We start from the raw sequence: 27944 nt of genomic DNA, 5'->3' as shown, positions 1-27944 counted from the left end.
ATGTATGCGATAACTAAATAACTAGCATTTTATGCCTTTCATAATAAAGGCACACGTCTTGTTTTATCGAGCAGTACTAATTTAATAAAGTAAAAAGTAATCTAACGGCCTAAAAATATCCTACTGTTAGGTTGAGACCTCTTCTTTTGGAGGAGAAGGTTTGGAGGCTGATTCCGCAACGCTGCTTCAATGCGGGTTGGTAAATATACATGTGGCTGATGTTTATCCAACTCGTGAAGGTTTCCTTGCAATGCCGTCCTTTAGCACACGATTAATTTTTAGCACATGAAATTTCAGAGGTTCTTGTCCGGGTTTGAATCCTCCTCATTCCTCCTTTTCACAATCAAGGTTAATATTCTAACACTAACTACTACTCACGTGGTCTAACCACTGTGCCATCTTATCTTCCATTCAATCGGCTTCCGCTATAATTGGTTATAGTGCTATATATAAATTAATCAAATTAAAGATTATACGTAACAGACATTTACAATATAGTTTTTATAAAAGTCTGTTACATATAATTTTTGGAATTAAACATTGCACTAAAGTAAACTAGCCATATAGTAAAACTAACCAAACAAAAAATTTATTTGTTCTCGTAAAATAAAGTTACAGTTTCGAAATGGAGTAAAAGACGTGAAACTTTGTAGAATTGAAGGATATATCAGAACTAAACTCAGCGTTGTATTTATCTAGACTAGATAAAGTGGCTCAGTAGTAATATCGCCTGTCTAGATCGATCAATACCACAACTAATTTGGTGCAACCCGATTTAGATAAGCCGCTTGGCTTTAAGAGAAAGATTTTATATTGACAATATAGATTTCAGTAAAATATTTCAAAGAATGTTGTTGTTTAAGTCAAAGGACGAGAGAAATAGTTACCATTTGGTAAAAAAATAAAACTAAATAATAAAATGTAATTAAAACAATAAATACATTCTTAAATCAAAGCATATACAAATTTAATGTAATAATGAATTACTGTTTCGAAGATGTAATCTTGTTTTATTTCATTTACATTAATTATTAATATCATTTAAGTTAAACATTCAATCTGATTCTCTCTGTTACCATAACTCACGAACTAATCAACAAGTTCGATCTATACAGTCTGATGCATAGTCAGGAACTATTAAGACACTTCGACAGTTTACAAAGTCGGTGAGATGTTGGACATTTTCAAACAGTTGTAACCTGCAAAGGTTGTAGGTACTTGGCAAGGAACACATTTATTATTTATTCTATTATTTTACATTCTAAAAGCGGTAACTGATTAAAAAAAAAACAAACTAATATTACCTATCTTAATAATATTTGTAAAATACGCCCCAAGTTTTCATCTCAGAAAGGAAGAATTTCGGTTGTCATCTTAAATGAACCGCTTTTATGCCAATATCTCATTACCATTTACCAAAGCACATTATTTAATCGTATAAGTATCGATACTTAAAAAATAATATGATGTAAAAATATATTCACAAAAGGAAATTCTTTTCATGTTACATTCGCTGATAGCAAGCAAAGTGCTTGTTCAATATTGCGACTGATAATGTAATCGAAAATTTTCCAATTTTCAGTCTCGTTTCGTCACGTAATGAGCCGTAACATTCCGAAAATTTTACGTAACATTAGAGATAACAAAAGTATTTTAAGAAAGACATAACGAATTAACACTTCTTCTATTATACATATACATTAAAAAAATACGATAGATAAATTCTGATGTTGAATATAACTTTTAATTGTTTAAATATACGTTTTAAAAAATAATTTGACCGTTAGACGGACACACGAGTATAATTGTATGTAATGCAGCGTGAACGCTGATAGCAAGTAGAGTGTCACGGCCGGAAGAAAAGCGGTCACTAGGATACTGAGAAAAACGTGATAACTTGTTTTAATATAGTTCTGTGTACAATTATTATAGACCAATTATTTATTATTATTGTTATATAAATATTAACCAATCAATAATAATTCCAAGCCAAAAATCACTAAAAATGCTACTTTTTTATATACAAGAATAAACATTGAAATAGACGAAAAAAGACATGCCACAAAGAACACACCTCATTACACACATCACATCATATTATGCCAAATTAATCTTCCTAGCAGTGACATTTAGACGTAAGCATCTAAACTACTATTAAACAAATCGACAGAGAAACATATTTTAAGCGATATTAAACATTATTATTGTACCACAACGACTTTTATTCGTCCGCACCAGAAATAAGACGAAACACACGAAACTATCTTTTCATCTCTAAATATAAAACAGTGACAACGTACAGCTGAAATATATCTTTTAACCTTCTCCGTTGCGGGTCTCCGCTCCGGAGCGATGTTGTGGCTGTGGTTAAAATACTTATCACAACATGAAAATATTAAATAAGGTTATAAAAATTATTGTAAATGATTTCAATGATTCATTAACACCATTAACATTGACAGACGAAACCTTTAGAATCTAATAACAAAAACATTGAAATTAAATTTTTACAAATCCAATATTTTTCGACACAATATTAAAATAGGTGGATTTATGTCACGTTAACGTGTTATGCTCTGAATATATTTTTATACATTTTTGCATTAACTTGTAACAGTATTTAAATACGAGTATAAAAACCAAATACTTACGTCCCAATTCATCTTGTGCATATATCTAATTAAAGCTTAGCAATTCAAAAAACGCACGCTCTTTTATTAAAATAAATTTAGTAATTAAGTAAAGTAACCTTCTCCTCAAAAAGCTAGAGGACGCCTTAGCCCAGCAGTGGGACATTCACAGGCTGTTACGGTAAACTTAGTGTTGATATTTTTGTAGGAAAGTAAATGGAGAAGTATTCGAAACAAATTCATAACAAAATATGATGGATAGCATCCCCCGTTCCACTTGAAAGCGTCAGTCGTAATTGTCAAAGTAGAAGATGAATTATTAAATATTTACGTAAAATATTCTAAAACAAGCAAAATATCACAAAATACAAGTGTATTATAATTTCCCATTATAACATAAGCGACGATTATCGGCAATACCAATTCTATGGTAAAGGGTTCTTCCCCGCCATATTTTGCATAGTTACTTATTCAGTCTGTATTAACTTGTCATAATAATCATCGCCCACAAATTTTATCACAATAAACTATCACATTTAATTAATCTTCATCAAGAATTGGGCTATCAAATGCAAAATGATTTTTATTCTGGTACATCCATAGATAGTCCGTTCAAACAAAGTCTTTAGCTTTATTACATAAGTATAGATATATGTTAATATAATTCATACATTTTAATTATACATGTAAATTATGTGTCTACAAAAGCCCTTTCCTGTTGTCCTGCCGTGTACATAGTTCTAATTTAGAAATTTATAATTATGACATTTAAAGTTCCAACTTGCTATATTTAATTCAACTAATGACATTGGGGTCTTATCTTGTAAAATGATAAAATTTTCTTGAAAGCTTCAAACAGAAATCTAATTTAATTATAATTTTAACGAAATGTCTTTTCCATCTTAAAACACAAATTCCATTTTAATTAAGTTTGCAGACGCATAATGATAATGCTCAGGGCTTTAAGCAACTCACAAACATTTCCATCCTTAAAATATACAAACTTAAAATCGTACATTTTATTTTAATTGCACCATTTAAGTTTTGATAACAACAAAAAAAATACTTAATAAAAAGCAATATGTCTTGTAAATGTAAAATAACTGTCAACTATGTTCAGTTGCCATGAAACCACTGAACCAAAGTCATTGATATTTTTTACAAAAGAAATACTCGCTGCCGTTTGCACTAAGAATTCCAGTTTTTGCAGTTTATTGCCGAGTAACAGTAGTTGTGAAAAAATGGCTCGCAATAGAATTGTTAAGTGGAGAACTTCATGCAATCTTTTATTTCTTTGCAGCCTTGACAGAGACCTTTCAAGCTAAATTATATTTTAATGAAGTCATATGAGATATGCTCCGCCGTTTTGTTCTTATTATCTTTTCTCTTTCCTCTAAGTCGTACTTCTTAAAAATGAATACTTTGATTTACAATTTATTCAAACTGGTATTTAAAAAGTGCTTACGTCATATATAACTAAACAATTAGTTAAGCATTACTAATTGTTTGAGTAATTAAAATTACTTATAATTAAGCTCAAAACCTTATTTGTAATTACAACGTCTGTTTGTTTGTCTATAACACTGTCTACTAGTTATTTACACAGACTAACTAGCTCCTTTGATTGTTTTTACCGTTATTTCTCCTATGGGATCTTTTTTGAAATAAGCATTATACGTTTTCAAGTAAAATGTATGAAACGTGTCATTAAATATAGTTATGTGAGCACTATTATAAAATTGATTAAGAGTTGGTAATTTTTTGATATATTTACGAAACATGCATATTCCGTGATCATTTTTTTTATCTTTGAACCAAAAATTTGTGAATAAACGTATTCATTGTTTATAAATATATCCAGCGTTTATAAATAAGTATACAAGATTAAATATTTGCGATAAAGTATGTATTAACCTGTAACATAACATACTGATACGAGTAATACATCAATATCACAGATAAATTGTCACAAAATTTCCATTTTCTAAAACAAAATAATCTTTATATATAACGTACGTGTCTGATAATTTATACAAATCCAACATATCAACTACTATTAAAATACAATTTGAATCAATTAAAAATGTAATTATACTATGGTTGCATTTTATACAAACATTGCAAACAAAATAAAAAACATACTACAATATAATGACTCTATTTAATAAAATTTATAATAAATCGACATCAATATTCGGGTCACAAAATTAATCTTGATATGAATAAGAAAAACTTCACCTGAAAACCGAACCGGCTTCACTTTTGGCCTTTTTATATTTATCCAATAAAACTTTTTTTTTAGTAAAAGTAAGTAAGTCTAGAAAGCTGCGAGCCGACCTTAAATCTTTTATAGTACTTTTTTTATATATTGCATTCAAATGAAACAAGAATTATGACAATGTATGAAACGAATTCCGCTTTCGAATACATTTCGTAAACTGTACATTGCCTTAGAATATCTGATAAATCTTCGTTAAATTAACCAAATAAAAATGTCATCTTATTAGTTATATAATTTGTTTAATCTTTCAGAAAATCACGTTTCAGATATATATGCAATTAATATAAGCTTCTTTATTATAATTAAATTGAATAATATGTTTTGATGTGTCTATATTTAATAAGGATTGTATTCATATAATTTATATCTTAGAATTATACGTAGGTACAGTGAGTCTCTGAACTAGACGAATACTAATTGCTATATACAAAATTCTTTGAATCAACATCGTTTATATAATTATCCTTGATTGTTCATTATTTATTTTATTTAATTTTGTTTACAATAACAAGTTTACTATTGCTCATAGTGAATAATATGAAACATTTTGGAAATAAATTTAAAAAAATCTTTAAGAACTTAATGAAACAGTATAAATAAAATACTTATGGAAATATACGAAAAGTTATTAAAAATATTATTTATATTTATATTCGAAAACAACTTTGAAGTGTTATTAAAACACGGCTTGGTTTTTTAATTACATCTTGTTCATATAAAATACTTTTAATAAAAATATAACCAAACGAAAGTCCATGCGCGCAGTTTAAAATATTAAATCAAATAAAACAACGCGTTATCACACGCTTATCACCTACATACATACATTACTTGTTAATATTAATGTAATTACTTACCTGAATGATCAATAATATCCATTCAATTTAAAATACATCAAAAGCAAAAATAGATGACGACTTTACACATATACATTGTGATTATATGATAGAACATCTTATGCGTCTTCCGACGAAATTCCGAAACCGCCACATAAAATTTCTCACAAAAATTAATCGCGAAAATGCAACTAAAGTGATGACGCCTTGTTTGTTGGCTCTTAAGTATATTAAACATATTTATATATTTTAAAAATGATTGCTTCTAATTAAATTTAATAGTTTCAGTTTCATAAGATAAAGAAAAGACAATTTCAAACAATAATAAAAACATATCGCAGCTCTTTTAATGCTCGATTGGTCACGATAATTTTTCAAAAAAATAACTTCAGCTTGTTATATATTAAAAATCTACTTGTTATATATAACATTCAATACTTTTAATGTTTAATTGCGTCTTATCACACCCATTCAGCCCTTGTAAATATTAAATTTAACTTAATATGAATAAACACTGAACTTGAAATCTTAAATAAATGCCTCTAATTAGAAAGGTCATCGAGCGAACAAGATCCAAATCCACAACTCCTCAAGGATTGGTGTCCTCAGCGTCATGAATATTTATAGCAGACATTTTTACGGTAGTAAGCAGCGAATCTACATCGTTCTTAACCCTTGAATAATATAGATGTCTGCCGCTGCAATTTCCCTTTCAAAAGACTTCCCCCAACATTTTAGGTTGGTGAACATCATCCATAAAAGTTATACTCGTACGCTTTGTACCTTTAATGTTTCCATATAATACTATTCCAATATATTTGTTAAATGTTTCACGGGAATTCGACGGCAACTTCGTTCGATTTTATTTAAACTTTTAGATTAAATCCTTTTTTTTAAATTAATATTAATATTTATATAGAATTTAGATTATATATAATATAGAAAATACTTTGGAAGTTTTAGCCTCTGATATAATAGACAACCATCCAATAGATAAAAGTTTTTAATGATGATAAACTTAAGCAAAATCAAATAGGGCTCGTTACAAAATTAATTCACAAGATTTTTGTAAAGCTGAAACTATAAGATTTACATAGATAAGAATATTTAAAGAGTTGTTTTTAGAAACCACGCCTTGCCACCTTAACCTTATGTATATAACGTCGAGAATTTTAGACTGCTTGATCTTCATAAGTGCTGGTAATAAATCTAAATGTGAAAACTGAAAACGATGAGCGTAATTTATCTAGCACATACTTGAGTATGAGCGCCATCAAAGGCATACAATCATTAGGACAACGCGACGCTCTTGGCAATGGTTCAAACGTTTAAAGTACTATGCTTTAAAATGCATTCAGTGCTGCAAATTTGTTATATACGCCTCGAAATTAGAAATTACATTTTTCAATTAAAATATTTACAACAAAACTTAATACAAAAGTTGTTTTCAAAATTAGGAAAATGAAAAATACAATAATATAATATCAAAATAATTTCTCATTAGCGATTTAAAGACTAGCTTTACCAAGAAATTTTACAAATTTAAAAATCAGATATCCGATTAATCTAAATCCGTCTACATGTGTAAAATGTGCTAACTGAATTCACTAATTATTTTCGAACGTCATGCAAGTTATATATAGATTTTTTTTCTCGAGAGTAAAACTGTTTTATATTTACTGGTTTCTGGCCACTTGCCAATATTGTCACACTGTTTCGAGATCTTTCATTGAATTAATAATTCAGATAAATTAATCTTTTAAATATGAAGAGTCCAATATGTATTTGGATATTATCAAATCAATTATTTTTATTATGATTGGATCATAACAAGAATGATTCCCAGTTAAAAAGCGGATATAACTTATCATTAATATTTTTCTTTCATGTGTATTAAGAATATTTACTAAAGTTTAGTGTTCTTCTTTTTAATGTTCTAGTTTTTAATCAACTAATCTTTTTGTTTCAGGCACTCGGTGGACTCGGTCGCGTCGTATTCTAGTCAGAATCACGTTGACCGTATAAGGACTCAAAATTTCTCAGCGGCTTCTTGTCAAGACGAAGGCGACTTCGGGTCGATCAAGACTAGCCTATTCAGACGTTCATCTTCTAATTTAGAATATCCAATTAAACGGCCAGAGAGCGTAACGTCCAACACAAGTTCCACAAGAAGCCGCCTCCGAGAACTTGTCGAAAGGAAATCGGGTCAGGACGAACACAAGCCCGCGGCAAACACCGTCGCTGATATACAATACTTTGAAAATCCCTCAGAAACACTTGAATTTGACAAACCACGTAACTCTCTAGAACTAAAAAAGAATCAGGACAGTAAAAAAAAGAAGTCTTCTAAAAGCAAGGATTCCGAAAATAAAAATAAAAAACAAGAAAAGTACCAAAGTAAGCTCGCTGAATATTATAAAATTCCTGTGCAACTACCTCAAGACGAATTTTATCAACATTTAACGCGGTCGAAAGCTGCGGAGGAGTTTTTACAAAAACGCTTTCCAAATTCAGATTCGGAATTTAGTGGTAGTTACGGACGATTATGCAAGCATAAAGAAATAGAAGGGTCTAATTTACGCCGGAGCAGAAGTTTGGCAGTAATAAGAGAAGAGACTTTTACAGATCTTCAGCTGCAAAACCACCCCAAAACCAAGAGGTCACAACTCATACCACGTGCTCGATTATTTGATAAGCCTTGTTTTCGAGACAGGTAATAATCATTACATAATATAAATATTTATGTATCATAAATTATATAATATTTTAAATTGTTTTTTTTTTTGTATTTCAGATTGACTGGGCGTACTAAATACCAAACAAAAGAAGAAGTGTTAGAAGGAATTTATATTGATAGTACAGTCTCTTGTTTTGCTGATATAAATAGAACAAAACCAGAAGAAGAATCTTCAAATCAACAAGGTAGCGAAGAATATAGATCAGAAAAAGAAGACACCGTATCACGAAACGAAAGTCATCAGTCTAGGTCCGTTTGCGGTAGTTGGCCCAACTTAAACGAAGATACCAAGCAAACAAATCTTTCTGAAGATAGCATTGGTCATTCGCGAAACCCAAGTGAAATAGATAGCTTAGATTCTAACTACGTGAGGAAGCATTATAATTTTGAAGCACACTTAAAAAATTACGACAATAGTTCACCTGAAACAGAAAGATCCATCGCTTCACATAATCAAAGTAAAGAATTATACATAACTACTGATGATCACGATAGTGATAACGAAGTTGAAGATCGACCTAAAACACCAAAATCTTTAAACAATAGTTGCGGCTCCGAGACACTTGCTGAATTTAAGAATACTAAAGAAGTTTCAACTAATTTTGAAGAAGAACCAGATACCTACGACGAAATATCATTAAAAAGTAAACAAAGCGGAAAAGAGGCAGTAAATGAAAATTTGATCGGTAAAGAAGATAAAGAACAAATCAAAGATTGTGATAATCGATCAGTTATATCTGAGAATGATGGTACTATATCTAGTCCAACTGATAGCATAACATCATATATATCTATTTCTATAGCTTCAACTACTGATAAGTCTCACAAATTGGAATACTTGGCCAATTCTCTTGCTGAAAAAATTGATGAATATTGCGATTCACATTTCCAGGAAAATATATCACTGAACTCAAAAACCATTGATTCTGAGATTCAAACTCACGAAACTGATCCAATTTACACGGCAGTTCAGAAAAAAACAACATTTGCTGATTTAAAGAAAGACTCAAATAAAAATAACGAATTTAGCAAAGACACGATAACAAAAACATCATCTAATGATTATTATGTAAGTAATACTTTCATTGGATGTAACGATTATGAAAAAGACGATTACTGTACATCTTCAAGGAATATAACGACTGAACCTTTTGTAACAACTCTTATAGAAAATCAGTACTATTCTTTACCTGACATAAATATAAGTAAGTGTTTGAGAAAATCCGAAAGAATTGATGCACGACTAAGGGAAGAAGATCCAGAAGACATTCTTTGTGAAAACACGTATGAAGTAGCACAAACTCACTTTCGCGAAATCTTATCCAACAAAAGTAATGAAAATTACGGCCATCTCAACAAAATAAACGTTTCATATGGTAACAATAACAATAATAACAAAAATTCTTGTAACTTTCTACCGGAAGTATCTGAACCACAGCTGATTCAAAATTTTTCTAAACTCGAAGACGACTTAAAGTCTATAATAACTATAGATAGCTCTAATGCAGATGAATCTAACTCTATACATTATTATCAATTAGATCATCACCAAAACGAAAGGGAAATAAATGAAATAGAAGGAACCATTAGAAATAATAAATTAATTACTAAATCTGAAAGCCTAAGGCTTGCTTCTAATGTTATACAAAGACCGGAAGTAAAAATATTAAAATCTTTATCAAACGATAATATAAACAAATCTATAGACAGAAAAATAAAAACCGGAATCAAAAAACACTATTCTCTTCGACAACGTAATCCTACAGATGATGATAATTTTCGTATACCTAGTCCAAGCACTGTAGAAAGGACCATTATAAATAAATCAGAGCCATCTATTCCTAAATTGTCATTTAGTGAGCAAATAAGAAATCATTCGCTTCTTTCACGAGTACAATCTTTCAAAACATCAGCGGAATCGAATATTGCTATTGTACCACTTAGCGGTCATCAGACAATTGTCATTGATCCGCCTTTATCACAAAAAGTACCCGATGCCAAAGAACAATCAATCATTTCTAACGAAGAGATAGTATCAAACTTAAAATCAAAAGTTATTTCAAATATTTTAGAAACTGAAAACAATTCTAAAGAAACAAACAGAGAGGTCAATAATATAAATAAAACCGAAGTAAACGATAACATAGCGAAAGATCCCTTTATAACAATTAAACTTAAGAAAGTTGTTAAGAAGACTATACCCAAATTAAACTGTGTAACTTATGATAATACTTCAGTTAATCAACAACAAATTCATAAGCCTCCTTTAAGACTTATTATAAACGATAGTAAAGATAATATACCTAAAACCAATTTACCAATAAGTAACTCCGAAAAAATCATGACTCGACCACAAGTACTTCAAGTTATTGATTCTAAAAATAAAAAACAACAAAACAAAGTCACAATAAATAGCCAAAGAACTGAACTAAATTGCGAGACAAGAGAGGAAAATAAAGATATTAAGACGGAAAACAATGTAAAAGAAAAGCTCAATAACGCAATAAAAACAGATATGGAATATCAAGAAAAAATTAATTCAGTTAAAAACTATTGGTCTAAGCTTATTGAAAAATCTCCAGAAAATACTAATAAGCAAGATTCTTTAGAAAAAACTGAAATATTAGATATTTCTAATGACAACAATAAGGTCGAAGAAGAAAATAATAAGGATACTACTAACACAAATACACCAGAAGTTTCAGTCGGTAGTATTATTAAATCTTTGGAAAGTGTTAAAATTGTTGACAGCATAAAAAAAATAAGTCAAACAAAACTACAACTTTGGAAAGATGAATCGGAAAAAGTTAAAAGCGATACAGAAATAGAGGAATCTCCAGTAGAAAAGATTTTCAAAGAAAATACAAGTACAATCTACGAAAATTCTACGCCTGAAAAGATTATTAAAAAACCTGAAATAGAAATGTGTAGAGATACGCCAGAAATTGAAATAGTTGAACTGAGCTGTGAAGATAATCAAAATCAAAAGACGCAAGCAACACTCATTAAAGCAAAAGGATATGAAAAGGGATGCGATGAATTTGACCACGTCAGATATAAAGTTATGAAATCTGAATTGTTTAAAAACAGTATGATAGCTAACTATCGAAAAGAAGCTCAATTTGATGGTCTTTTACAGTATCTTCAAGATTACAGTTTTCAGGAATTGCTAGTTAATAATAATATAGTGATTATTGAGCCTGTAAGAACAAAAGTCGAACCAGCCCCAAGAAAAAATACAAATACCGAAACGTGTAAAATTCCTCCAACGATGTTGAAAAAACATGAATACACTTCCCATGTTGATAAATCTAAAAATGCAATTCGAAGACATTTTTTCTATCACCCTATAAGGGTAAATAAAGAAATTATTGAAGAAGAACTCCCCAATCCGGATACAGTTAAAAAAGTTCGAAACTTGTTTGAAGACACGTTAAAAATGAAAAGTCCAATGGGTCATGATCCACCCCTAGTTGAAGATAGTTCTGGCCTAGCGCGAAGAGCTACATCGTACAGAAATTTAAGTGAGGAAACAAAGAGTAGCAAAGTTAGTGGAAAGAAAAAAATAATAAAACAACTAACGATTGATACAAACTTTGGTATTAAGAAATGGGACAACGCTAGCCTTTCAAGTGGTGTATCTAGTGGTGATTTAAGTTCTAATAACGAATACGAGACAGACGGTCTTAGTCCATATTCACAAAAAACTCTTAAAGATAATGTATATAGTTCTAGCGATGAATACCTATGTGATTCAGCGAGTCAAGATTTTTGTTGTGAAAGTCAATATGTCAGTCCTGATATTCTTAAAAAAATAAGAGAATGTGGAACTTCTGTTACTTACTATGGCGGAAAAGTTTTGAACTCCAAAACTAGTTCTGCAGTTAGTCCTATGACTAAAGCTATAATGGAAGAGATTAAAAGTTTGCAAAAAAACTGTAGTAGAGATTGTTATTCATGTCAAACTAAATGTAAAGGAGAAAGATGTTCTTGTCTTGTGGCAGATAAACATCAACAAATGGTTTCAGAAAAACAAACTACTGATAAATATGCAAACTTTGAAAATAATCTGAATGAGGAAAAAAATAAACGAACAGAAGGATTTCCGGGTTTTAAATTCAAGCTTGTGAAATCTAACAGTTGCAGCAGTCGACTAGAATTAACTGGTACAGATGAAACGAAAAGTTCCAGATTTAAATTTAGGAAACAGAATTCAAAAGAAGACCCTCCTATAGTATACGACGATGAAAATTCTGTAAAAAATAAAATCTGCCGCTTGGAAAGTTATAACAAAGGTATCGTAAACACTCCATTCCAACAAAAAGATGGAGACATTAAATCGAAAATAATGGGTACTATTGAAAATGGGCAAATTAGTCATTTAAAAAAAAATAAAACATTTGATGTAACAAAGGAAGCTGAAAGTCAAAAGATGCTAAAAGACATAAACTCAGCGAATAATATTCAAGACCCAATAGATAATGACAAAAATTCTACTCTAGTTAATAAGCAATTAAATGAAGATAATTTCGAAAAAAAATTTTACTATGTTAACGAGAATAAAGAGCAAAATAGAATCCCAAATGAAAAGTTTGGAGAAATGGTATTCGAAGAATTTGAAGTTTTAGAAACATGTTACGATAGTTTAAATAGTAATAGGTCTTTAAAATAGGTTCATGTAATAAAATTCTTATGTTCTTAACAACTCGTGATCTGTGCATATTCGTGAACGCATTAATTTATTTACTTGTAAATTTATTAAACTATATACGTATTTAGAATAACTAATTATCTTAATTAGTTTTAGTCATAAATCAGATACTATTTAACACTAACTGGTAACTTAATTAACATTGGACAAAACTGTAGTCCTGGTGATGGTCTCTCAATCTTTGTGTATTAAATGATATTGAAAGTCTCAGTAATTTCATTTAATTTAAATCCTTACCGTCAGATTTTTCGGGATCCAGTTTTGTAGGTGCTGTTTTGGATCCATGCAAACATACGCCTGTGAAAAACGAACGACGCGTTGGCCGCCATCTTCGACACCACGATTCCTATATAAACAAATAATTCGATATCAAAAAATTATGTTAATAATTCTTATAATTAATTATTACTAGTGCTTAAGATGCGGTACACTATATATTAGAATATGCCCGGCATAGGTTTTTCTTATAAGAAAGCTTGAAATGTTATATTATTGCATTAGGTTGAAAAATGTTTTTTTTTTGTCTAACAATATTGTGTTTGATATGGGATAGACGAAATAGAGATACTTTATTTTTTATCACAATGGCAGGAAGAGTAAAAATCAACCTTGTTTTTCTGCTGAAAAAACGCGTTTACGCGTTTCCTCCACATGAGGTGGAGAAAACGCGTACCCAATAGAAAATCAGCGGTACCCACACCGCCTTTTCGAGGAACGTCACGGAATCGCTTGGGCATACTACCGTGAAGACAAAACAACCTTAGACTTACATATTCCATGCGATTTGCTTATAGTTCTGATACTGATGCACTAAAATAATTTCTTGATTAATGTATTTATTTATATTATAAGAAAATTCCACTTATATCTACTTAAATTCTACTACCAAAGCTCAGATAACAACTTCGCGGACATTCAAAACGGTATTTTTCACAAATCCATAATGAATACCATAGCATAGATTATTTTAGATCTCAACCAACGATATCTATCAATTCAAGATCAAAGTCGTTTGCTTATATTTACTCCTCCTGCCATTGTATACGTGATACTTAAAACAATAGAAAATATATTGGCGATGGAACGAACATTAATTTAAAATCAAATTACTTCACATAGGTATACTTAAGTTGTGTAATTGTATAATTTATCTCGTAGTCGGTGGTGAAAGAAACTGGGTCTAATTTAACTGAATTTCTGCCATCCTGCTATTAAGCAGCGTGATGGAATGGGATTGAAACATTCTCCTCATTGACAGGCTGTTGCTGTTATTTTTTTTTATAGAATACGTAGGCGGACGAGCATATGGGCCACCTGATGATAAGTGGTCACCAACGCCCATAGACATTAGCATTTTAAGAAATGTTAATCCATCGCGTACATCGCCAATGCTCCACCGACCTTGGGAACTAAGATGTTATATCCCATGTGCCTGTAATTACACTGGCTCACTCAACCTTCAAACCGAAACACAACAATACTAAACACTGCTGTTTTGCGGTAGAATATCTGAAACGTGGGTGGTACCTACCTAGACGAGCTTGCACAAAGCCCTACCATCAGTGAATATCCGTGTATATATCTATATATCTATATATCAGTGTTATTTCATAATTGTAAATGACGTTAGCTTTTTAAGTTTTTGCTTTTGTAAAACGAATTAGTTACTTTGATTAAAAATAAACCATATTTAGATTCATACTGAAATAATAAAATTGAATTACCATTGTTTTATTTTCACAGACTAGAGTTTTTATATATATATATTCGCCGGGAGGGCAAATGACTCTACTCCACCTGATGGTAAGTGGTAGTAGAGTACAAACGCGACGACGGCCGGTACCAGACTACAGCTGGTAAGGAATTCCATATATATGTATATATATATTCTCTATCTTTGATTTTAAAATGATAATTTACGTCAATATCATATTTGTATTGTGTTAAATTTAACTTGGCATACACGAAGCAATATAATAAAAACATGAAAAACATATTAATCTTAAGAATTTGTCAAACATCTGCTGTCACGCGGCTGACTAAAGCAGACAAAACCGCACATGCCACATACAATTTATATGAAAATTATTATCTCAATTGTTTATTTAGTAAATTTTTCTAATGTATGTATTAGACAAAGATTATAGATCAAATTTTAAACGGGTAATCGAATAATCTCAACACGTTATCGAATACATTATTACAATACTCTATTGACCCATGCAAGATTATTGTTTCCATGTTTCCGCACCCATACGAACGACTTTTTATTAAGTCCTTTCTGTAGTACGATGGACGAGGTATTACGTCCCAAAAAAGATGCCCCTTCAGTGCGAGTAGCGTATTATTACGTCTAAATAAAGTCTGTCACCAGACGCGATTGACGGTTATTACTATTCTTGAAGTTGTATACTATATTTAAAAGTTTATTATAGAATTTTTCACACATTTTTATACTTAAATAATTCAGAAACCTGTTGACACTTTGTTCTGACGTATTAAATATTTATACCTACATAGGGTATTTGTGTTGACTATCGCATGGGAGAAGCGTCTTAGGACTTTTTATTTTAACGGAATAATACGCCCACCATGCGGTAAACGGTTTTAGGTAGGACGTAATATTAATCAGAAGCAGAATCCATTAACATATCCAATGATTAATTTTCGAATGAAAACGGTTTACGTTACCAATCACCGTAACACTTAGATGTTTACAAGTGCCGTAACAGCCTGTGAATGTCCCACTGCTGGGCTAAAGGCCTCCTCTCCACTTTTTGAGAAGAAGGTTTGGAGCTTATTCCACCACGCTGCTCCAATGCGGGTTGGTGGAAAAGTGCTTAATACTATGTATCTAAATGAACGAATCAAATAAAAAACTATAGCAATGTCCAATGATTGAAGTAATTTTGAAGTGGCGGTCGATTTTATCAACAGAGCAAACACTTTTCAATGTCATATTCATTTGCTTAACAATAATAATGTTTCGTTTACATATTTGCATTTGCTTAATCTGTCTTGGACATTTATTACGGAGAATAAAGACATGACGTAACATAGAAAGAGATTATATGACATTATCATACTGTAGTCACCTTTTAACGTAACAAAAAAATATTTGAATTAACGACACGCTTGCGAAGTTAACCTTAGTCTACTGATCAAGCACGTATTTCTAACTAGCATAGTTTGAAAATGTTTAAATCTATTTAAACTTTGTAGCAATGTTTAATTAACGACGAGTTTGCTAGTCGCTTAAAGTTGGAACAAACAATCAATTCATCACTGGTGCAATGTACTCAATGTTACTCACATGATATCATTTTTAAACCATGCTTAAAAAGGAATTGAGATTGCATATTGCATTAATTGTTCTTTTGGTAATACCAGTCCAGTATAGTTTGTGGCAAACTTGAATAAAACTCAGAACATTTTGTATCAAAGAGTATTAATAAATCAAGAAAAACAGCATCATGTTTTTGTCTCTTTCCATAAACTTAAAGCTCCAAAATAAGCCAAACACTAACTGAAAACATAACTTGGCTACTATTTAACATAAGCCTAACTAGATTTATATAAAAATTACATAACAAAAATAATAATAATATATTATAACATTTTTCAACTTAGAATGTTTGTGCATCAGCTTTTATAAAATATATTGTGACAATCTAGTTATTTTTTAACGGAATACAAAATTTGTAACAAAAAAATAAACAGTATTTTTTATAAATAAATAAAGCTGTTTTTATTTTAAATAAATGAAATATAATTATCCTTAAATAGAAACATTTTGTATCATATCTAAAACAATATTCTAAATTGATTTAATAGACACTTTAGAAATAATTGACCGAGTATATATATTTGATAACACATTTTTAAAAATAAACTTAAATTTCAGTATATAATTATTTGAAGATAGATCAAATTAACTTTAAATAACTTTATATTTATTTTGCATAAAAACAAAAAATGGAAAATACAAATACAAACCAATTTTGTTATTTACCATGCTTAATAAAGAGGAATTTAAACACTGACAACAATAAGGATAAGGTGGTTTATTTATTACAATTATTATTAGATTACTTGTAATTAAAAAACAAAACTAATAATATTGTGTGTACATTTTTTCAACAATTTGAATATAAGAGGAATATAATTTTGAGATATTTATGATTTTTTTTTTAATTTGACGCATGTTTTAATTATTAAACAATAAACAAAATGAAAAAAAAATGATACTACAAGGTATCAATGCAAACGTAAAGTATTTAGAATATTAATATATCATACACGTACATTTTTAAACAAAAATAAGAAAGCAAACCGGTATACATTTTTTTGTATTTTTAATTAAAAGATACTATAACTTCATAACAGCTTTATAGATAACCAATTTATTAAGAAAAACAAGACTCGAGTAAACACATCTCTTTTTTTACGAAAACAACTTTCGTCTAAATGACATTTGACAGCTGAAAAATAAATATGTATGCGTACCTATTACCTACCGAAGTATTAGGTACACGTGCATTACGAAAATATTCTAAAAGTGACAATTCTATATGAAACTTGCCGATATAAATATAATAATAGACTTAAAGTAGTAAATACTTACCCTGTTATTTGACAAATCTCGTAATATTGGTGATAAACACAAACCACGATTTATTTCTAATTTAGCTAAAAGTCGGCACCTAGACACACACACCGTCGACGCCATCTTTACACTAGTTATGTACACCCGCCCAATCCATCTATACGTTGTATTTGGTTGGTATCAATGTGAACTTAGGTTGTTGATATATATGTGTTGTATAATATTATACTTAACATTTTCCGGCATAAGATATTGTTTCTCATGTTTAATATAAACATACGTTATAAAATATTTCTTACGATAGGTTTATTTTTATTTTGTTTGCTTATACTTATGCACATATAAAATATTCCAAAATTTTTGAAACCATAATATGGTAATAAATCTTAATTATAATGGGATGATATCAAATTCAACGACAATTTTTTAAAAATTTTAAATGATGAATGTATGATAACAATTTTAATTTATACGACTTAAATTTACCCGCCTTCGAATTAAAATGTTGGCCAATGTACAATTTATAAATGCGTTCCATTAATTGCATGTAGATTAAAAAAACTTACAAGACTCACCAAACAGTAAATAAAAATGCTTTACATTAAATTAAATTCAAAAAATTATGTATAATTATATAATTATGATATAAGTAATAAAAGTAATTAAAGAAAAATAGATTTTATATTTGATTAACTTAGAACGCAGCTTAAGATGATGACAATTTATTTCTTAAGTTGTCAAAATGACGTTACAATTTATTTCGTTGTGATTGTTTCGAATTATTCGTTTCCTATATTTACAAAGTGCAATGGCTATACCAGATTATAAACTTAGTTCTGTTTTATGTGGTCATTCTATGGATGTTAGATGTGTTGCAACAACCAAAGAATTCTGTATATTATCTGCGTCTCGAGATAGAACCGCTAAATTGTGGCACCCGGAAGGGTTAGTATATAATCTTAACAATATCATAATATAAACTGCATTATATTTAAATGTAACTAAATATATATTTTCCACAGAGTAAAAGACTTTGTAAATGTAGTAACCTATAAAGGACATAGTAACTTCGTGTCTTGTGTATGTTGGTTGCCACCGTGTGAAGCTTTTCCTGAAGGCTTGGTTATAACGGGTAGTAATGACAATACCATACTAGGCTATAATTTGCAAGATGGAGCTGTTCAAATTAATTTAAAAGGTCATGAAAATGCAGTATGCAGTGTAGCTCCAGGTCATGATTTTGGAGTTCTAATAAGGTTAGAAAGTTTATTTTAGAATTATTAATCTTTGTGTTGGTACACAGATAAAGTTATTGCTTTCAAAGATATTAGACCATTTAATATTCTGACTTATTTTCACAAACAATAATTTGAACTACATAATGTGTCTATTAGCTTATCTAAAGTCATCTAAAAAATATGATATCCAATGCTTTTTATTCTGCATGAATATTCACTATATTCCCGCAGAACAAATGAACCATTTTTCCTACAGAATATTATTTAATTAATAAAATCTATATAACCTCAAATGCTTAACTCATAGTTATTTAATAATTCTTTTTTGGTTATACAATCATCTTTTTATTTTATGTTGAAGGATATAATGTATTACAATATAAAGTACATATATATAGATGAATGTACTTCTAACTTACTCTGAGGTGCATTGGAATAAATCTTAAGGGATAAGCATGCATTTTAATATTAATAATGTAATTACATTTTTATCTTTTGTCAATTTTTCTGTCAGTTTTGACAGTTTCTAGTAATACTGCTTAATTAAATTAAAGATATAATTTCATAGATAAATATAATTTTTTTATTTAAACTGATGTTACAGCTCAAGCTGGGACAATACTGCCAGGGTATGGAATCTGAACACTCCACAAATATCACCAGTGATATTAAAAGGCCATGAAGCAGCAGTATGGGCAGCTTTAGAACTTAAAAATGGTACTCTTGCTACGGCATCTGCAGATAAGACTATAAAATTGTGGAGGAAAGATGGGGCACTACTTAGTACACTAACGGGTAATTGGATATTTGTTAAATTTCTGATATAAGTAAATTACTGATTAATATAAACTGAATTAATTCAACTATAAGGACTTATTAATAGAAATATATATTAAAACTACGGAAACTTCAAAAGGTACCAGTTTGTTAGCCTTTTTAGTGCTTAGCCTCAATAGAATTTTTTTTATGATCTCTTGTTTGTTCGTAATGTAAGGTGATGTATTTAACAAGTAATAACTTAATAGATCAGGGTTTCATAATCATGTAATGTCGTGTGTGATGTAGAACCTTTAGGTAGTTTTTATATCATTTAGAACCTAATCAAGTCCTATTCCGGCTAGTAATAATTTGAAAAAAGTATTAGTAATAGCAAACCTGTTAACGTCCCAATGCGCCTAGCATTAGGACATTAACAGGTAATATTTAAAAAAGCTCTTTTCCAAAATGAAGTTAGGATAATTTTTGTTACGAATCCATCTAAAAGAAAATCACCAACACAAACATATTATACCTATACTTGTTAATGAAAGTGTGGAGCCGATATAATTTGTACAGTACAGTAACAGCCTGTGAATGTCCCACTGCTGGGCTAAGGCCTTCTCTCCTTTTTGAGGAGAAGGTTTGGAGCATATTCCACCATGCTGTTTCAATGCTGGTTGGTAGAATACACATGTGGCAGAATTTAAATGAAATTGGACACATGCAGGTTCCCTCACGGTGTTTTCCTTCACCGTCAAGCTGTTGCCCAGGTTTGAACCCATGATCATCGGTTAAGATTCACGCGTTCTAACAGTGTAATTACAGGCACAAGGGACATAACATTTTAGTTCCCAAGGTTGGTGGCGCATTGTTGATGTAAGCAACATTTCTTATGATGCCAATGTCTATGGGCGTTGGTGACCACTTACCATCAGGTGGCCCATATGCTCGTCTGCCTTCCTATTCTATAAAAAAAAACTACTAGGCCAAAAAATATTGTACAAATTATGAAATTGTATGTTCACTGACTTTTTCATGCAGATAGTTATTGAATTATTTTTACAGGTCACACAGATTGTGTACGTGGTCTAACTGTTGCAAGTGAAGAAAGCTTCCTCAGTTGTTCAAATGATGCCTCTATTAGATTATGGACTAATAGAGGAGAATGCCTTAACACCTATTATGGTCATACAAATTATATTTATAGGTAATTAAATTTATATGTTAAATTTGGGTGAGAATGTATTAATATAGTTTGAGAGCTGTTTATACCAAATAAAAAGAAGTCACAATATTTCTTAACTAAAACTTTTTTTGTATAATACATGAAAATTAAACTTGTTTACTATATAAAAAAAGTTCATATTTGTATACAAAACTACACATAAAAATATAAGTCCATCTGTACTGATCATTCGGAAAATACAGGGGATAAATTTTATGAGTACACAATATATTAAAATAAATCAATAATAATGTTTCAGCATCAGTATGAACCCGGGCGTCCCGCAGGGCTTCGTGAGCTGCGGCGAGGATGGCGCGGTGCGCGTGTGGGCGGCCGGCGACTGCGTGCGCACGCTCCGGCTGCCCGCGCACTCTGTCTGGAGCCTCACGTGTCTCGACAACGGGGACATCGTCACCGGTACGACGTTCACCCCTAATGCTCACCACCACTCACCATCACTATCATTTGCAATTTGCTATGTTATCCGTTCGAAACTGCATGATATATTAAAATTGTGTAAAATTTAGTTTCAAACCTGCAAAAATTTGTCAGACAAGTTTGATTTTTTGTCTTGCTCTTAGGCGTCAATGACTCGTCCTATAATCATTATTTTCATTTCATTATGTATGTAAATTCGACCTCTCAAGGGTCATCATAACAAATTATGTAGAGTTTTGTGACAGTATGAGTATCTCCAGGTCAATATAAAATTTTGGTTACATAAATATTACTATGATATTTTGCCTGATATTTGACTATGCAGTATGTCATTATAAGTTAATCCAGGCAGGCTAAGATGATTTTGATTATAAGTCTTTTCTCTGAAGTCACTTTCACTACATGATGGACCAAGTTGCATCCTATGCCAGTTTTATCATTAGCTTTCCTTAGCACAAATAAATTTTTTGGATCAGTTAAAGTAACTTCACACTGACCTCATCACTTTTGAAGAAGTAAGCTGAATTGTAAATATGTTTACATCTATTACAAGAATCGTATACGAGTTTTTCCTTTCTCCACAAATGAATCCAAATCCATTTAATATATTTGGAAATTAACGTTAAAAACGTGAATTATTTCGAAGCAATTTGTTTTTAGGTTCAAGTGATGGCCTAGTACGCGTGTTCACAAAAGATCCGACGAGATATGCAGATGAAACAATGCTCAAACAATTTGATGAAGAAGTACAAAAAATGCAGGCTGCCTCCCAACAGGAAATCGGAGGATTCAAACTGTCAGAGTATGTTATAATGATTTGCAATCTTGTTCTGCAGTGACACAGGAAATCATTGTTCAACTTTTTGTTTTATTTATTGCGTGTAAAATGAAATGGCAAGTTTAATAATATCTGTAACGTCAGTTCACATTTCATAGATGCATTATTGTTCAATAGTATTTGTCTTCTCACATTCAGGGCGACAATATTGAGTATTTATTATATAGTACTTGGCACATATTATGTAAACAAGATAAATAATTGCAGTGTCTGCCTAGTTACATATACTCATAATATATTTAAAACCTTTAACTTACTCAATAAAACATATTACAGACTACCTGGTCCCGAAGCACTATTAGAACCAGGCAAGTCTGATGGACAAACAAAGCTGGTGCGTCGAGGTGAAAATGTTAAGTGCTATTCATGGAGCAATGCTGAAAATACTTGGAACGAAATTGGTGATGTAATGGGCGCTAATCCTCCTAGTGAGGGTAAGACCATGTATCAAGGCAAGGTAAGCTATTAATTTTTATTACAAATTGTTGTTCACTTTATGTTACTATTATTCTATAATTATAATGTTACTATTATTTATTCTAAGACAAAAAAAGGGTGTTATTCTCTTCACTTTTACTTACATATAATTTAAAAAACTTAGTTCAATTACATAGAAAATTACATAAAGGCTATTCCCAAGTAAGATGTAGTATAATGTACATATATAGTATTACCCTTAAACCTTTTTTTACATAAGATAACTAACACACAAAAAAACTCATAATAATACTGTTATGGCTAAAAAAATATGATATATATTGTTCTCCCGTTTAAAGAATTCCAAATTTGAATTTAATGTTTTTATTTTTACTCTTTTAGGAATATGATTTCGTATTCAGTGTGGATATTAAAGACGGCGCTCCTCCCATCAAACTACCTTTCAATAAAACTGAAGACCCATGGGTGGCTGCTCAGACATTCATTCACAAGTCAGTATAAGTATTGTCGTAATCTAAATCTATTATAATTTAAAGTTCTATGCTTCTATCTGTGTATCCACTCCATTTCATTGTTACACATATGTCTCATTTTTATTATTGTAATATATTTATTTTTATTATTTGTTTCATATTATTTGTTTTTTTTTTTCTTTTTATTATATATATATATATATATATATATATATATTTTGTTTTGCTGTTTGTTAACTGTTAAGATTCAAACAGTAAATAGTAATAATAGTAAAATTCAAACATAATTATTATTTATAATTTACTAAATTGCTTGTTTGCTGTCATACATGGATTAGTTTTAAGTGGAAACTTGATTGGTGTGTGAACGAGTTAATTGATTTATAATGTATGTGGTGTGTGATGTATGTTTCCCAATTATAATAAAAATAAAAACAATAAAAATATTGATTAAGTTCTCTGCAATGTGTACTGGTTTAAATGTGTAAATTCATAAATGTATATGACAATAATGTAAGGTTGGAAATAATCGCCCCAAACAGCCCCGTGACCCTAAGACAAGGGTTTTGTGTACCTTTTCCCTTTATTGTACACATATTATGAAAATAAAATCAAAGCTCGTTAGTAAATTTTTACAATAGTTTTGAATCTGTTTTTCAGAAATGATCTACCCCAAGTATATTTAGAGCAAGTCGCCAATTTTATCATCACAAATGCGAAATTGGATTCTTTGCCAGCTTCGAGTAATGGGTACGTAAAATGTCGATGATTACTCTTTCCTAAAAAAAAAAATATTTTAAATTATTTTTACTACCGAATTTGTAATTTTGCTGCAGGTACGATATAAATTAAAGTTATATATAGTATATAACTATAATTGGTACATTACTCATCCATGCACCCGTGGATCGCAGGCTGGATGTAACCGCGCGGAATAGCTAGTTTTAATATATAATAATAAGTCTTGACGTTCTAGGTTCGCCGACCCGTTCACGGGCGAGTCCCGCTACGTGCCGGGCACCACCGCGCCCGTCGGCCTGCCGCCCCCCTCCGCCGCAGACCCCTTCACTGGCGCCGGCGCCTACACCACCGCCGGCGTCGCAGAGAAGCCTCTAGTACCTCACGACGCCTATATACGGTTAGCACTGGTCACGGCTGAATATTACTACAGAGACACACACCCACCCTGCGGATAACGAAACAGGGTGTTAATTCGATACAGACTTTAATAATGAGTTATTTATTGATTATGTATGTTTTTTTTCCTCCAATGGGAAATTCGTAAATTCCTCAAATTCGTAAATGGATTATATTATTATTAGTTACCTGTTAAGAAATTATTAAAAAATCTGTGTGATTGACTAAGAATTCGGAAATGTATTTTTCAGATTTGATCAAGCAAATTTAAAAGCAATACACGATAAATTAAAGGAATTTAATAGTAAAGTGGGTGATGGCCTGAATGCTTTTACAGACGAACAGATAGAAAACATTGTTAAATTAGGTGAATTGGTAAGTATATTTTCTCTAAACACTATATAAAAATACATACAAATTTTTTTAATAAAATTTAATACAAACATATTTTTATATAAAAAGGAAAGATAAGAAACTAGTAATAATATGTGAAAACCACCACCCATAGACATTATCACTGAAATTAATATAAATCATTCATTAAATCATTAATGAGCCACTACTCATGAGATTTGTTGTCCAATAAATAAAAATCCAAAAAGATAAAAATATTATACGATTTTCTAATAGGTCTGAAATATTATTTTCCACAAAAACTGTATTCTAGCTTACGAAAGAAATGTCATTACATTGCCTGAAAATTTCTTATAACTTTTATCAATTTCGAGACGTAAACACATTAACTTACACTCTGCACCACAATACCACGATACTGGATATAGTTGGACGGAATGTTCAATGAGTAGTAACTGGTAATCCAAGTCCAATATTTTCTTAAGTCCTACATACATATTTGAAGTTAATAACATACAGTAACAACCTGTTAATGTCCCACTGCTGGGCTAAGGCCTCCTATCCTTTTTTAAGGAGAAGAATTGGAGCTTATTCCACCACTCCAATGCGGGTTGGTAGAATACATATGTGGCATAATTTCAATGAAATTAGATACATGCAGGTTTCCTCAAGATGTTTTCCTTAACCGTCAAGCACGTGATGAATTATAAACACTAATTAAGCACATGAAAATTCAGTGGTGCTTGCCCGGGTTTAAACCCATGATCATCGGTTAAGATTCACGCGTTCTACACCACTAGGCCATCTCGACTTATCGTTTAATTAATAGTTAATGTACTCATATTACTTTTTTACAGAATTGTACATTTAATACTGAAACAGTAAGCTTACTGAAAAAAATGTTAGAGTGGCCGAAAGGTTAGTTTCATCATAAAAAATATATATTAAGTATTTTGTTATCAAAATCAGTCTATAAAATAAGCTACTTATTTTTTTTTTCAGAAATACTTTTCCCAGTCCTCGATATTACAAGGTTAGCGGTTAGAAATAAGGAAATAAACGGGCAAATATTTGACACAAGTTATGGACCAAACTTTGTTAAATATCTCCTCACGCTACTGACACCAGGTACATTTGTTTAAATAAATAAAGGATTCATTAATAAACTAAATACATTCTTGATTATCACCTTAATTGATAATGTAACCTATTCTGGATATAATTATCAATTTTAATTTGTCTTTTTATTGGAATATACCAACATTTACAATATGGTTTTTGTATTTTTAAATACTTTGCCCGCCATAGGTAATCTGGCAGCCAATCAAATGCTTGCAATGCGCGTGTTAGTGAACGCGTTCAGCGACCTGCCCGGCGAGATGTTGGTGCTGGCCGCGAGAGAGAGTGTCACGCACGCCCTCATCTGTCTCAGTCAGATCAACAATAATGCTCAGGTGAGTGAGAGGTCATAAACTAGAGTCGATGCGTCTCAAAATGTATATACGAGAAGTGTTCCAAAAGTCCACAGAATGGATGAATTAAAATTATAATTTATTTAAGTTTTTTGTACTTTCAAAACACCTAAATAACCAGTACAAAAAACATTTGGTTCTAACCAACATTATTTCTTATGTCCTAAATATTTCAATTATGCATTTTTATATACATTATTAACTAAAGTAATTTTTACAATAACAGGTTGCAGCGACTTCGTTATTATTAAACTTGTCGGTGGCGCTCGCGCAGCAATCCGATAACGTAGAGCTAGCTGAATGCATAATTGTTCTGTTGAATAAAATCACCGATAAGGAAGCTTACTTTAGGTAAGTACTTTGAATAAAAGTACATGTCAAGCTATGTTCAATAATAAAAACATATATATCAGTTGGCCCATTTGCCAGTCTTCCTTCCTACCTGAAATAAAAAAAATTAAATTAAATGGTAAACTGTGTGAAACAATTTAAACTTGCATAATGGAAATTTAACACTGGACGCTAGTCATAATATATTACAAGAAATTAATTGTACTTATATTATTTATTTTCAGGGGCTTAGTAGCACTCGGAACCATATTAGCTGAATCTCCTAACAAGCTCGTGATACAAACGAAAATTGTCACAAACACTCAGCTACAAAACAGATTGAAGAAAGACAGCTCAACTTTTGATCCAGACTTTAAGAAGATTTCAATTTGCTCTTTACAAATATTGAGAATGTTATGAACGATAAGTGATACTTATATTCATAGTATAAAGGCTGGTTATTTATTAACTAATACAGAAAAATATTTTAATTCGAACATACAGCTTATTCTGAAATAATAAAAATACAAATCAACTTATGAACCAAAATGAGAAATTTGTTTGTTTTCATTGACTTCAAAAAATATCATAGTGATCTTTAAAATTATAGCAATAATAGGCTATTTGTTATATATAATTTTAATATGCATTCATTAACTTTAGACGCTTATTATAAAACTTTGATCTCACACTGAGAGTAAAATGCAATTTTTTGTGACATCATTTATTAAATAAAAAAATATTTTTTAATTTTATATATAAAATGCCTTAATTCCTAGAAATATAACTAAAATATCTACAGTTAATTGTATAAACAATTTATTGTTATCAACAAGCATCATAAGCTGGTGAATTAATGTAAATTTAATTAGATAATCTTTCAGTGTATCCTTTACAGAGGTTTTAAACTATATAAATATTGAAATTTTCTGCATTACCTTGAGGTATTACAACGCATGTTTAATCAAACTTTCCTTGTAAGTGGAAAGTGAAGAGAAACTATACATGGCCAAATAAATTGCAATAGGTATAAAGTAGTTTGAAATTTATAATTATATAAAGTATCTGCCTATCTAGTTAAAAGTGTCTATCTGTATAGCTTCGTCGAACACATAGTTTTCTTGTAACAATACATAGTTTTTAAATGTATCGCAAATTATTTTAATTTTTTATATAAACAATTTCTCATGAAGAAGAATTTCAATATATAAATATTATGATTTTAATTTCAATAATTTCTATATCATTCAGTAATATAGAATATCATGGGAAGCATTTATAACCTATAACAATGTAAAGATTTATATTATATAATACATTACCATTTAAAAAAAAACTAAATAATATCTAACAGACCTTTGTTTTTTTTTTTTTTTTATAGAATAGGAAGGTGGACGAGCATGTGGGCCACCTGATGGTAAGTGGTCACCAAACGCCCTTA

At 30.5% G+C, this 27944-nt stretch overlaps 3 protein-coding genes across 3 annotated transcripts in view; 2 read left to right on the top strand and 1 right to left on the bottom strand.

The window, feature by feature from the left end:
- Positions 1 to 17924, bottom strand: part of LOC126768736 (calcium uniporter protein, mitochondrial) — a 147545-nt gene extending 129621 nt beyond the window's left edge. The window contains exons 1-2 of the mRNA XM_050487011.1: positions 17820 to 17924; positions 13433 to 13541 (exon numbers count right to left, since the gene is read on the bottom strand). Coding sequence (XP_050342968.1) covers positions 13433 to 13541; positions 17820 to 17924 — 214 coding nt within the window. The remainder of the gene's footprint in view (positions 1 to 13432; positions 13542 to 17819) is intronic.
- LOC126768806 (protein javelin) lies at positions 6436 to 13405 on the top strand. The gene is made up of 3 exons (XM_050487147.1): positions 6436 to 6485; positions 7717 to 8460; positions 8542 to 13405. The coding sequence occupies exons 1-3, from the start codon at positions 6436 to 6438 to the stop codon at positions 13154 to 13156; spliced, it is 5409 nt and encodes a 1802-aa protein (XP_050343104.1). The 3' UTR covers positions 13157 to 13405.
- A 620-nt stretch (positions 17925 to 18544) lies between the features above and the next one.
- Positions 18545 to 27652, top strand: LOC126768631 (phospholipase A-2-activating protein). The gene is made up of 16 exons (XM_050486835.1): positions 18545 to 18746; positions 18824 to 19057; positions 19644 to 19834; positions 20864 to 21005; positions 21283 to 21440; positions 22122 to 22263; positions 22576 to 22756; positions 23119 to 23228; positions 23871 to 23960; positions 24187 to 24348; positions 24599 to 24722; positions 25559 to 25619; positions 25704 to 25829; positions 26010 to 26155; positions 26400 to 26524; positions 26749 to 27652. Exons 1-16 carry the CDS (start codon positions 18610 to 18612, stop codon positions 26921 to 26923), a joined length of 2304 nt encoding a protein of 767 aa, XP_050342792.1. The 5' UTR covers positions 18545 to 18609; the 3' UTR covers positions 26924 to 27652.
- The last annotated feature ends 292 nt before the right edge of the window (positions 27653 to 27944 follow it).

Source organism: Nymphalis io, chromosome 5, assembly GCF_905147045.1.
Source record: "Nymphalis io chromosome 5, ilAglIoxx1.1, whole genome shotgun sequence".
Taxonomy (NCBI): domain Eukaryota; kingdom Metazoa; phylum Arthropoda; class Insecta; order Lepidoptera; family Nymphalidae; genus Nymphalis; species Nymphalis io.
The sequence above is the reverse complement of the archived record's forward strand: the minus strand, read 5'-3'. Positions and strand labels throughout refer to the sequence as shown.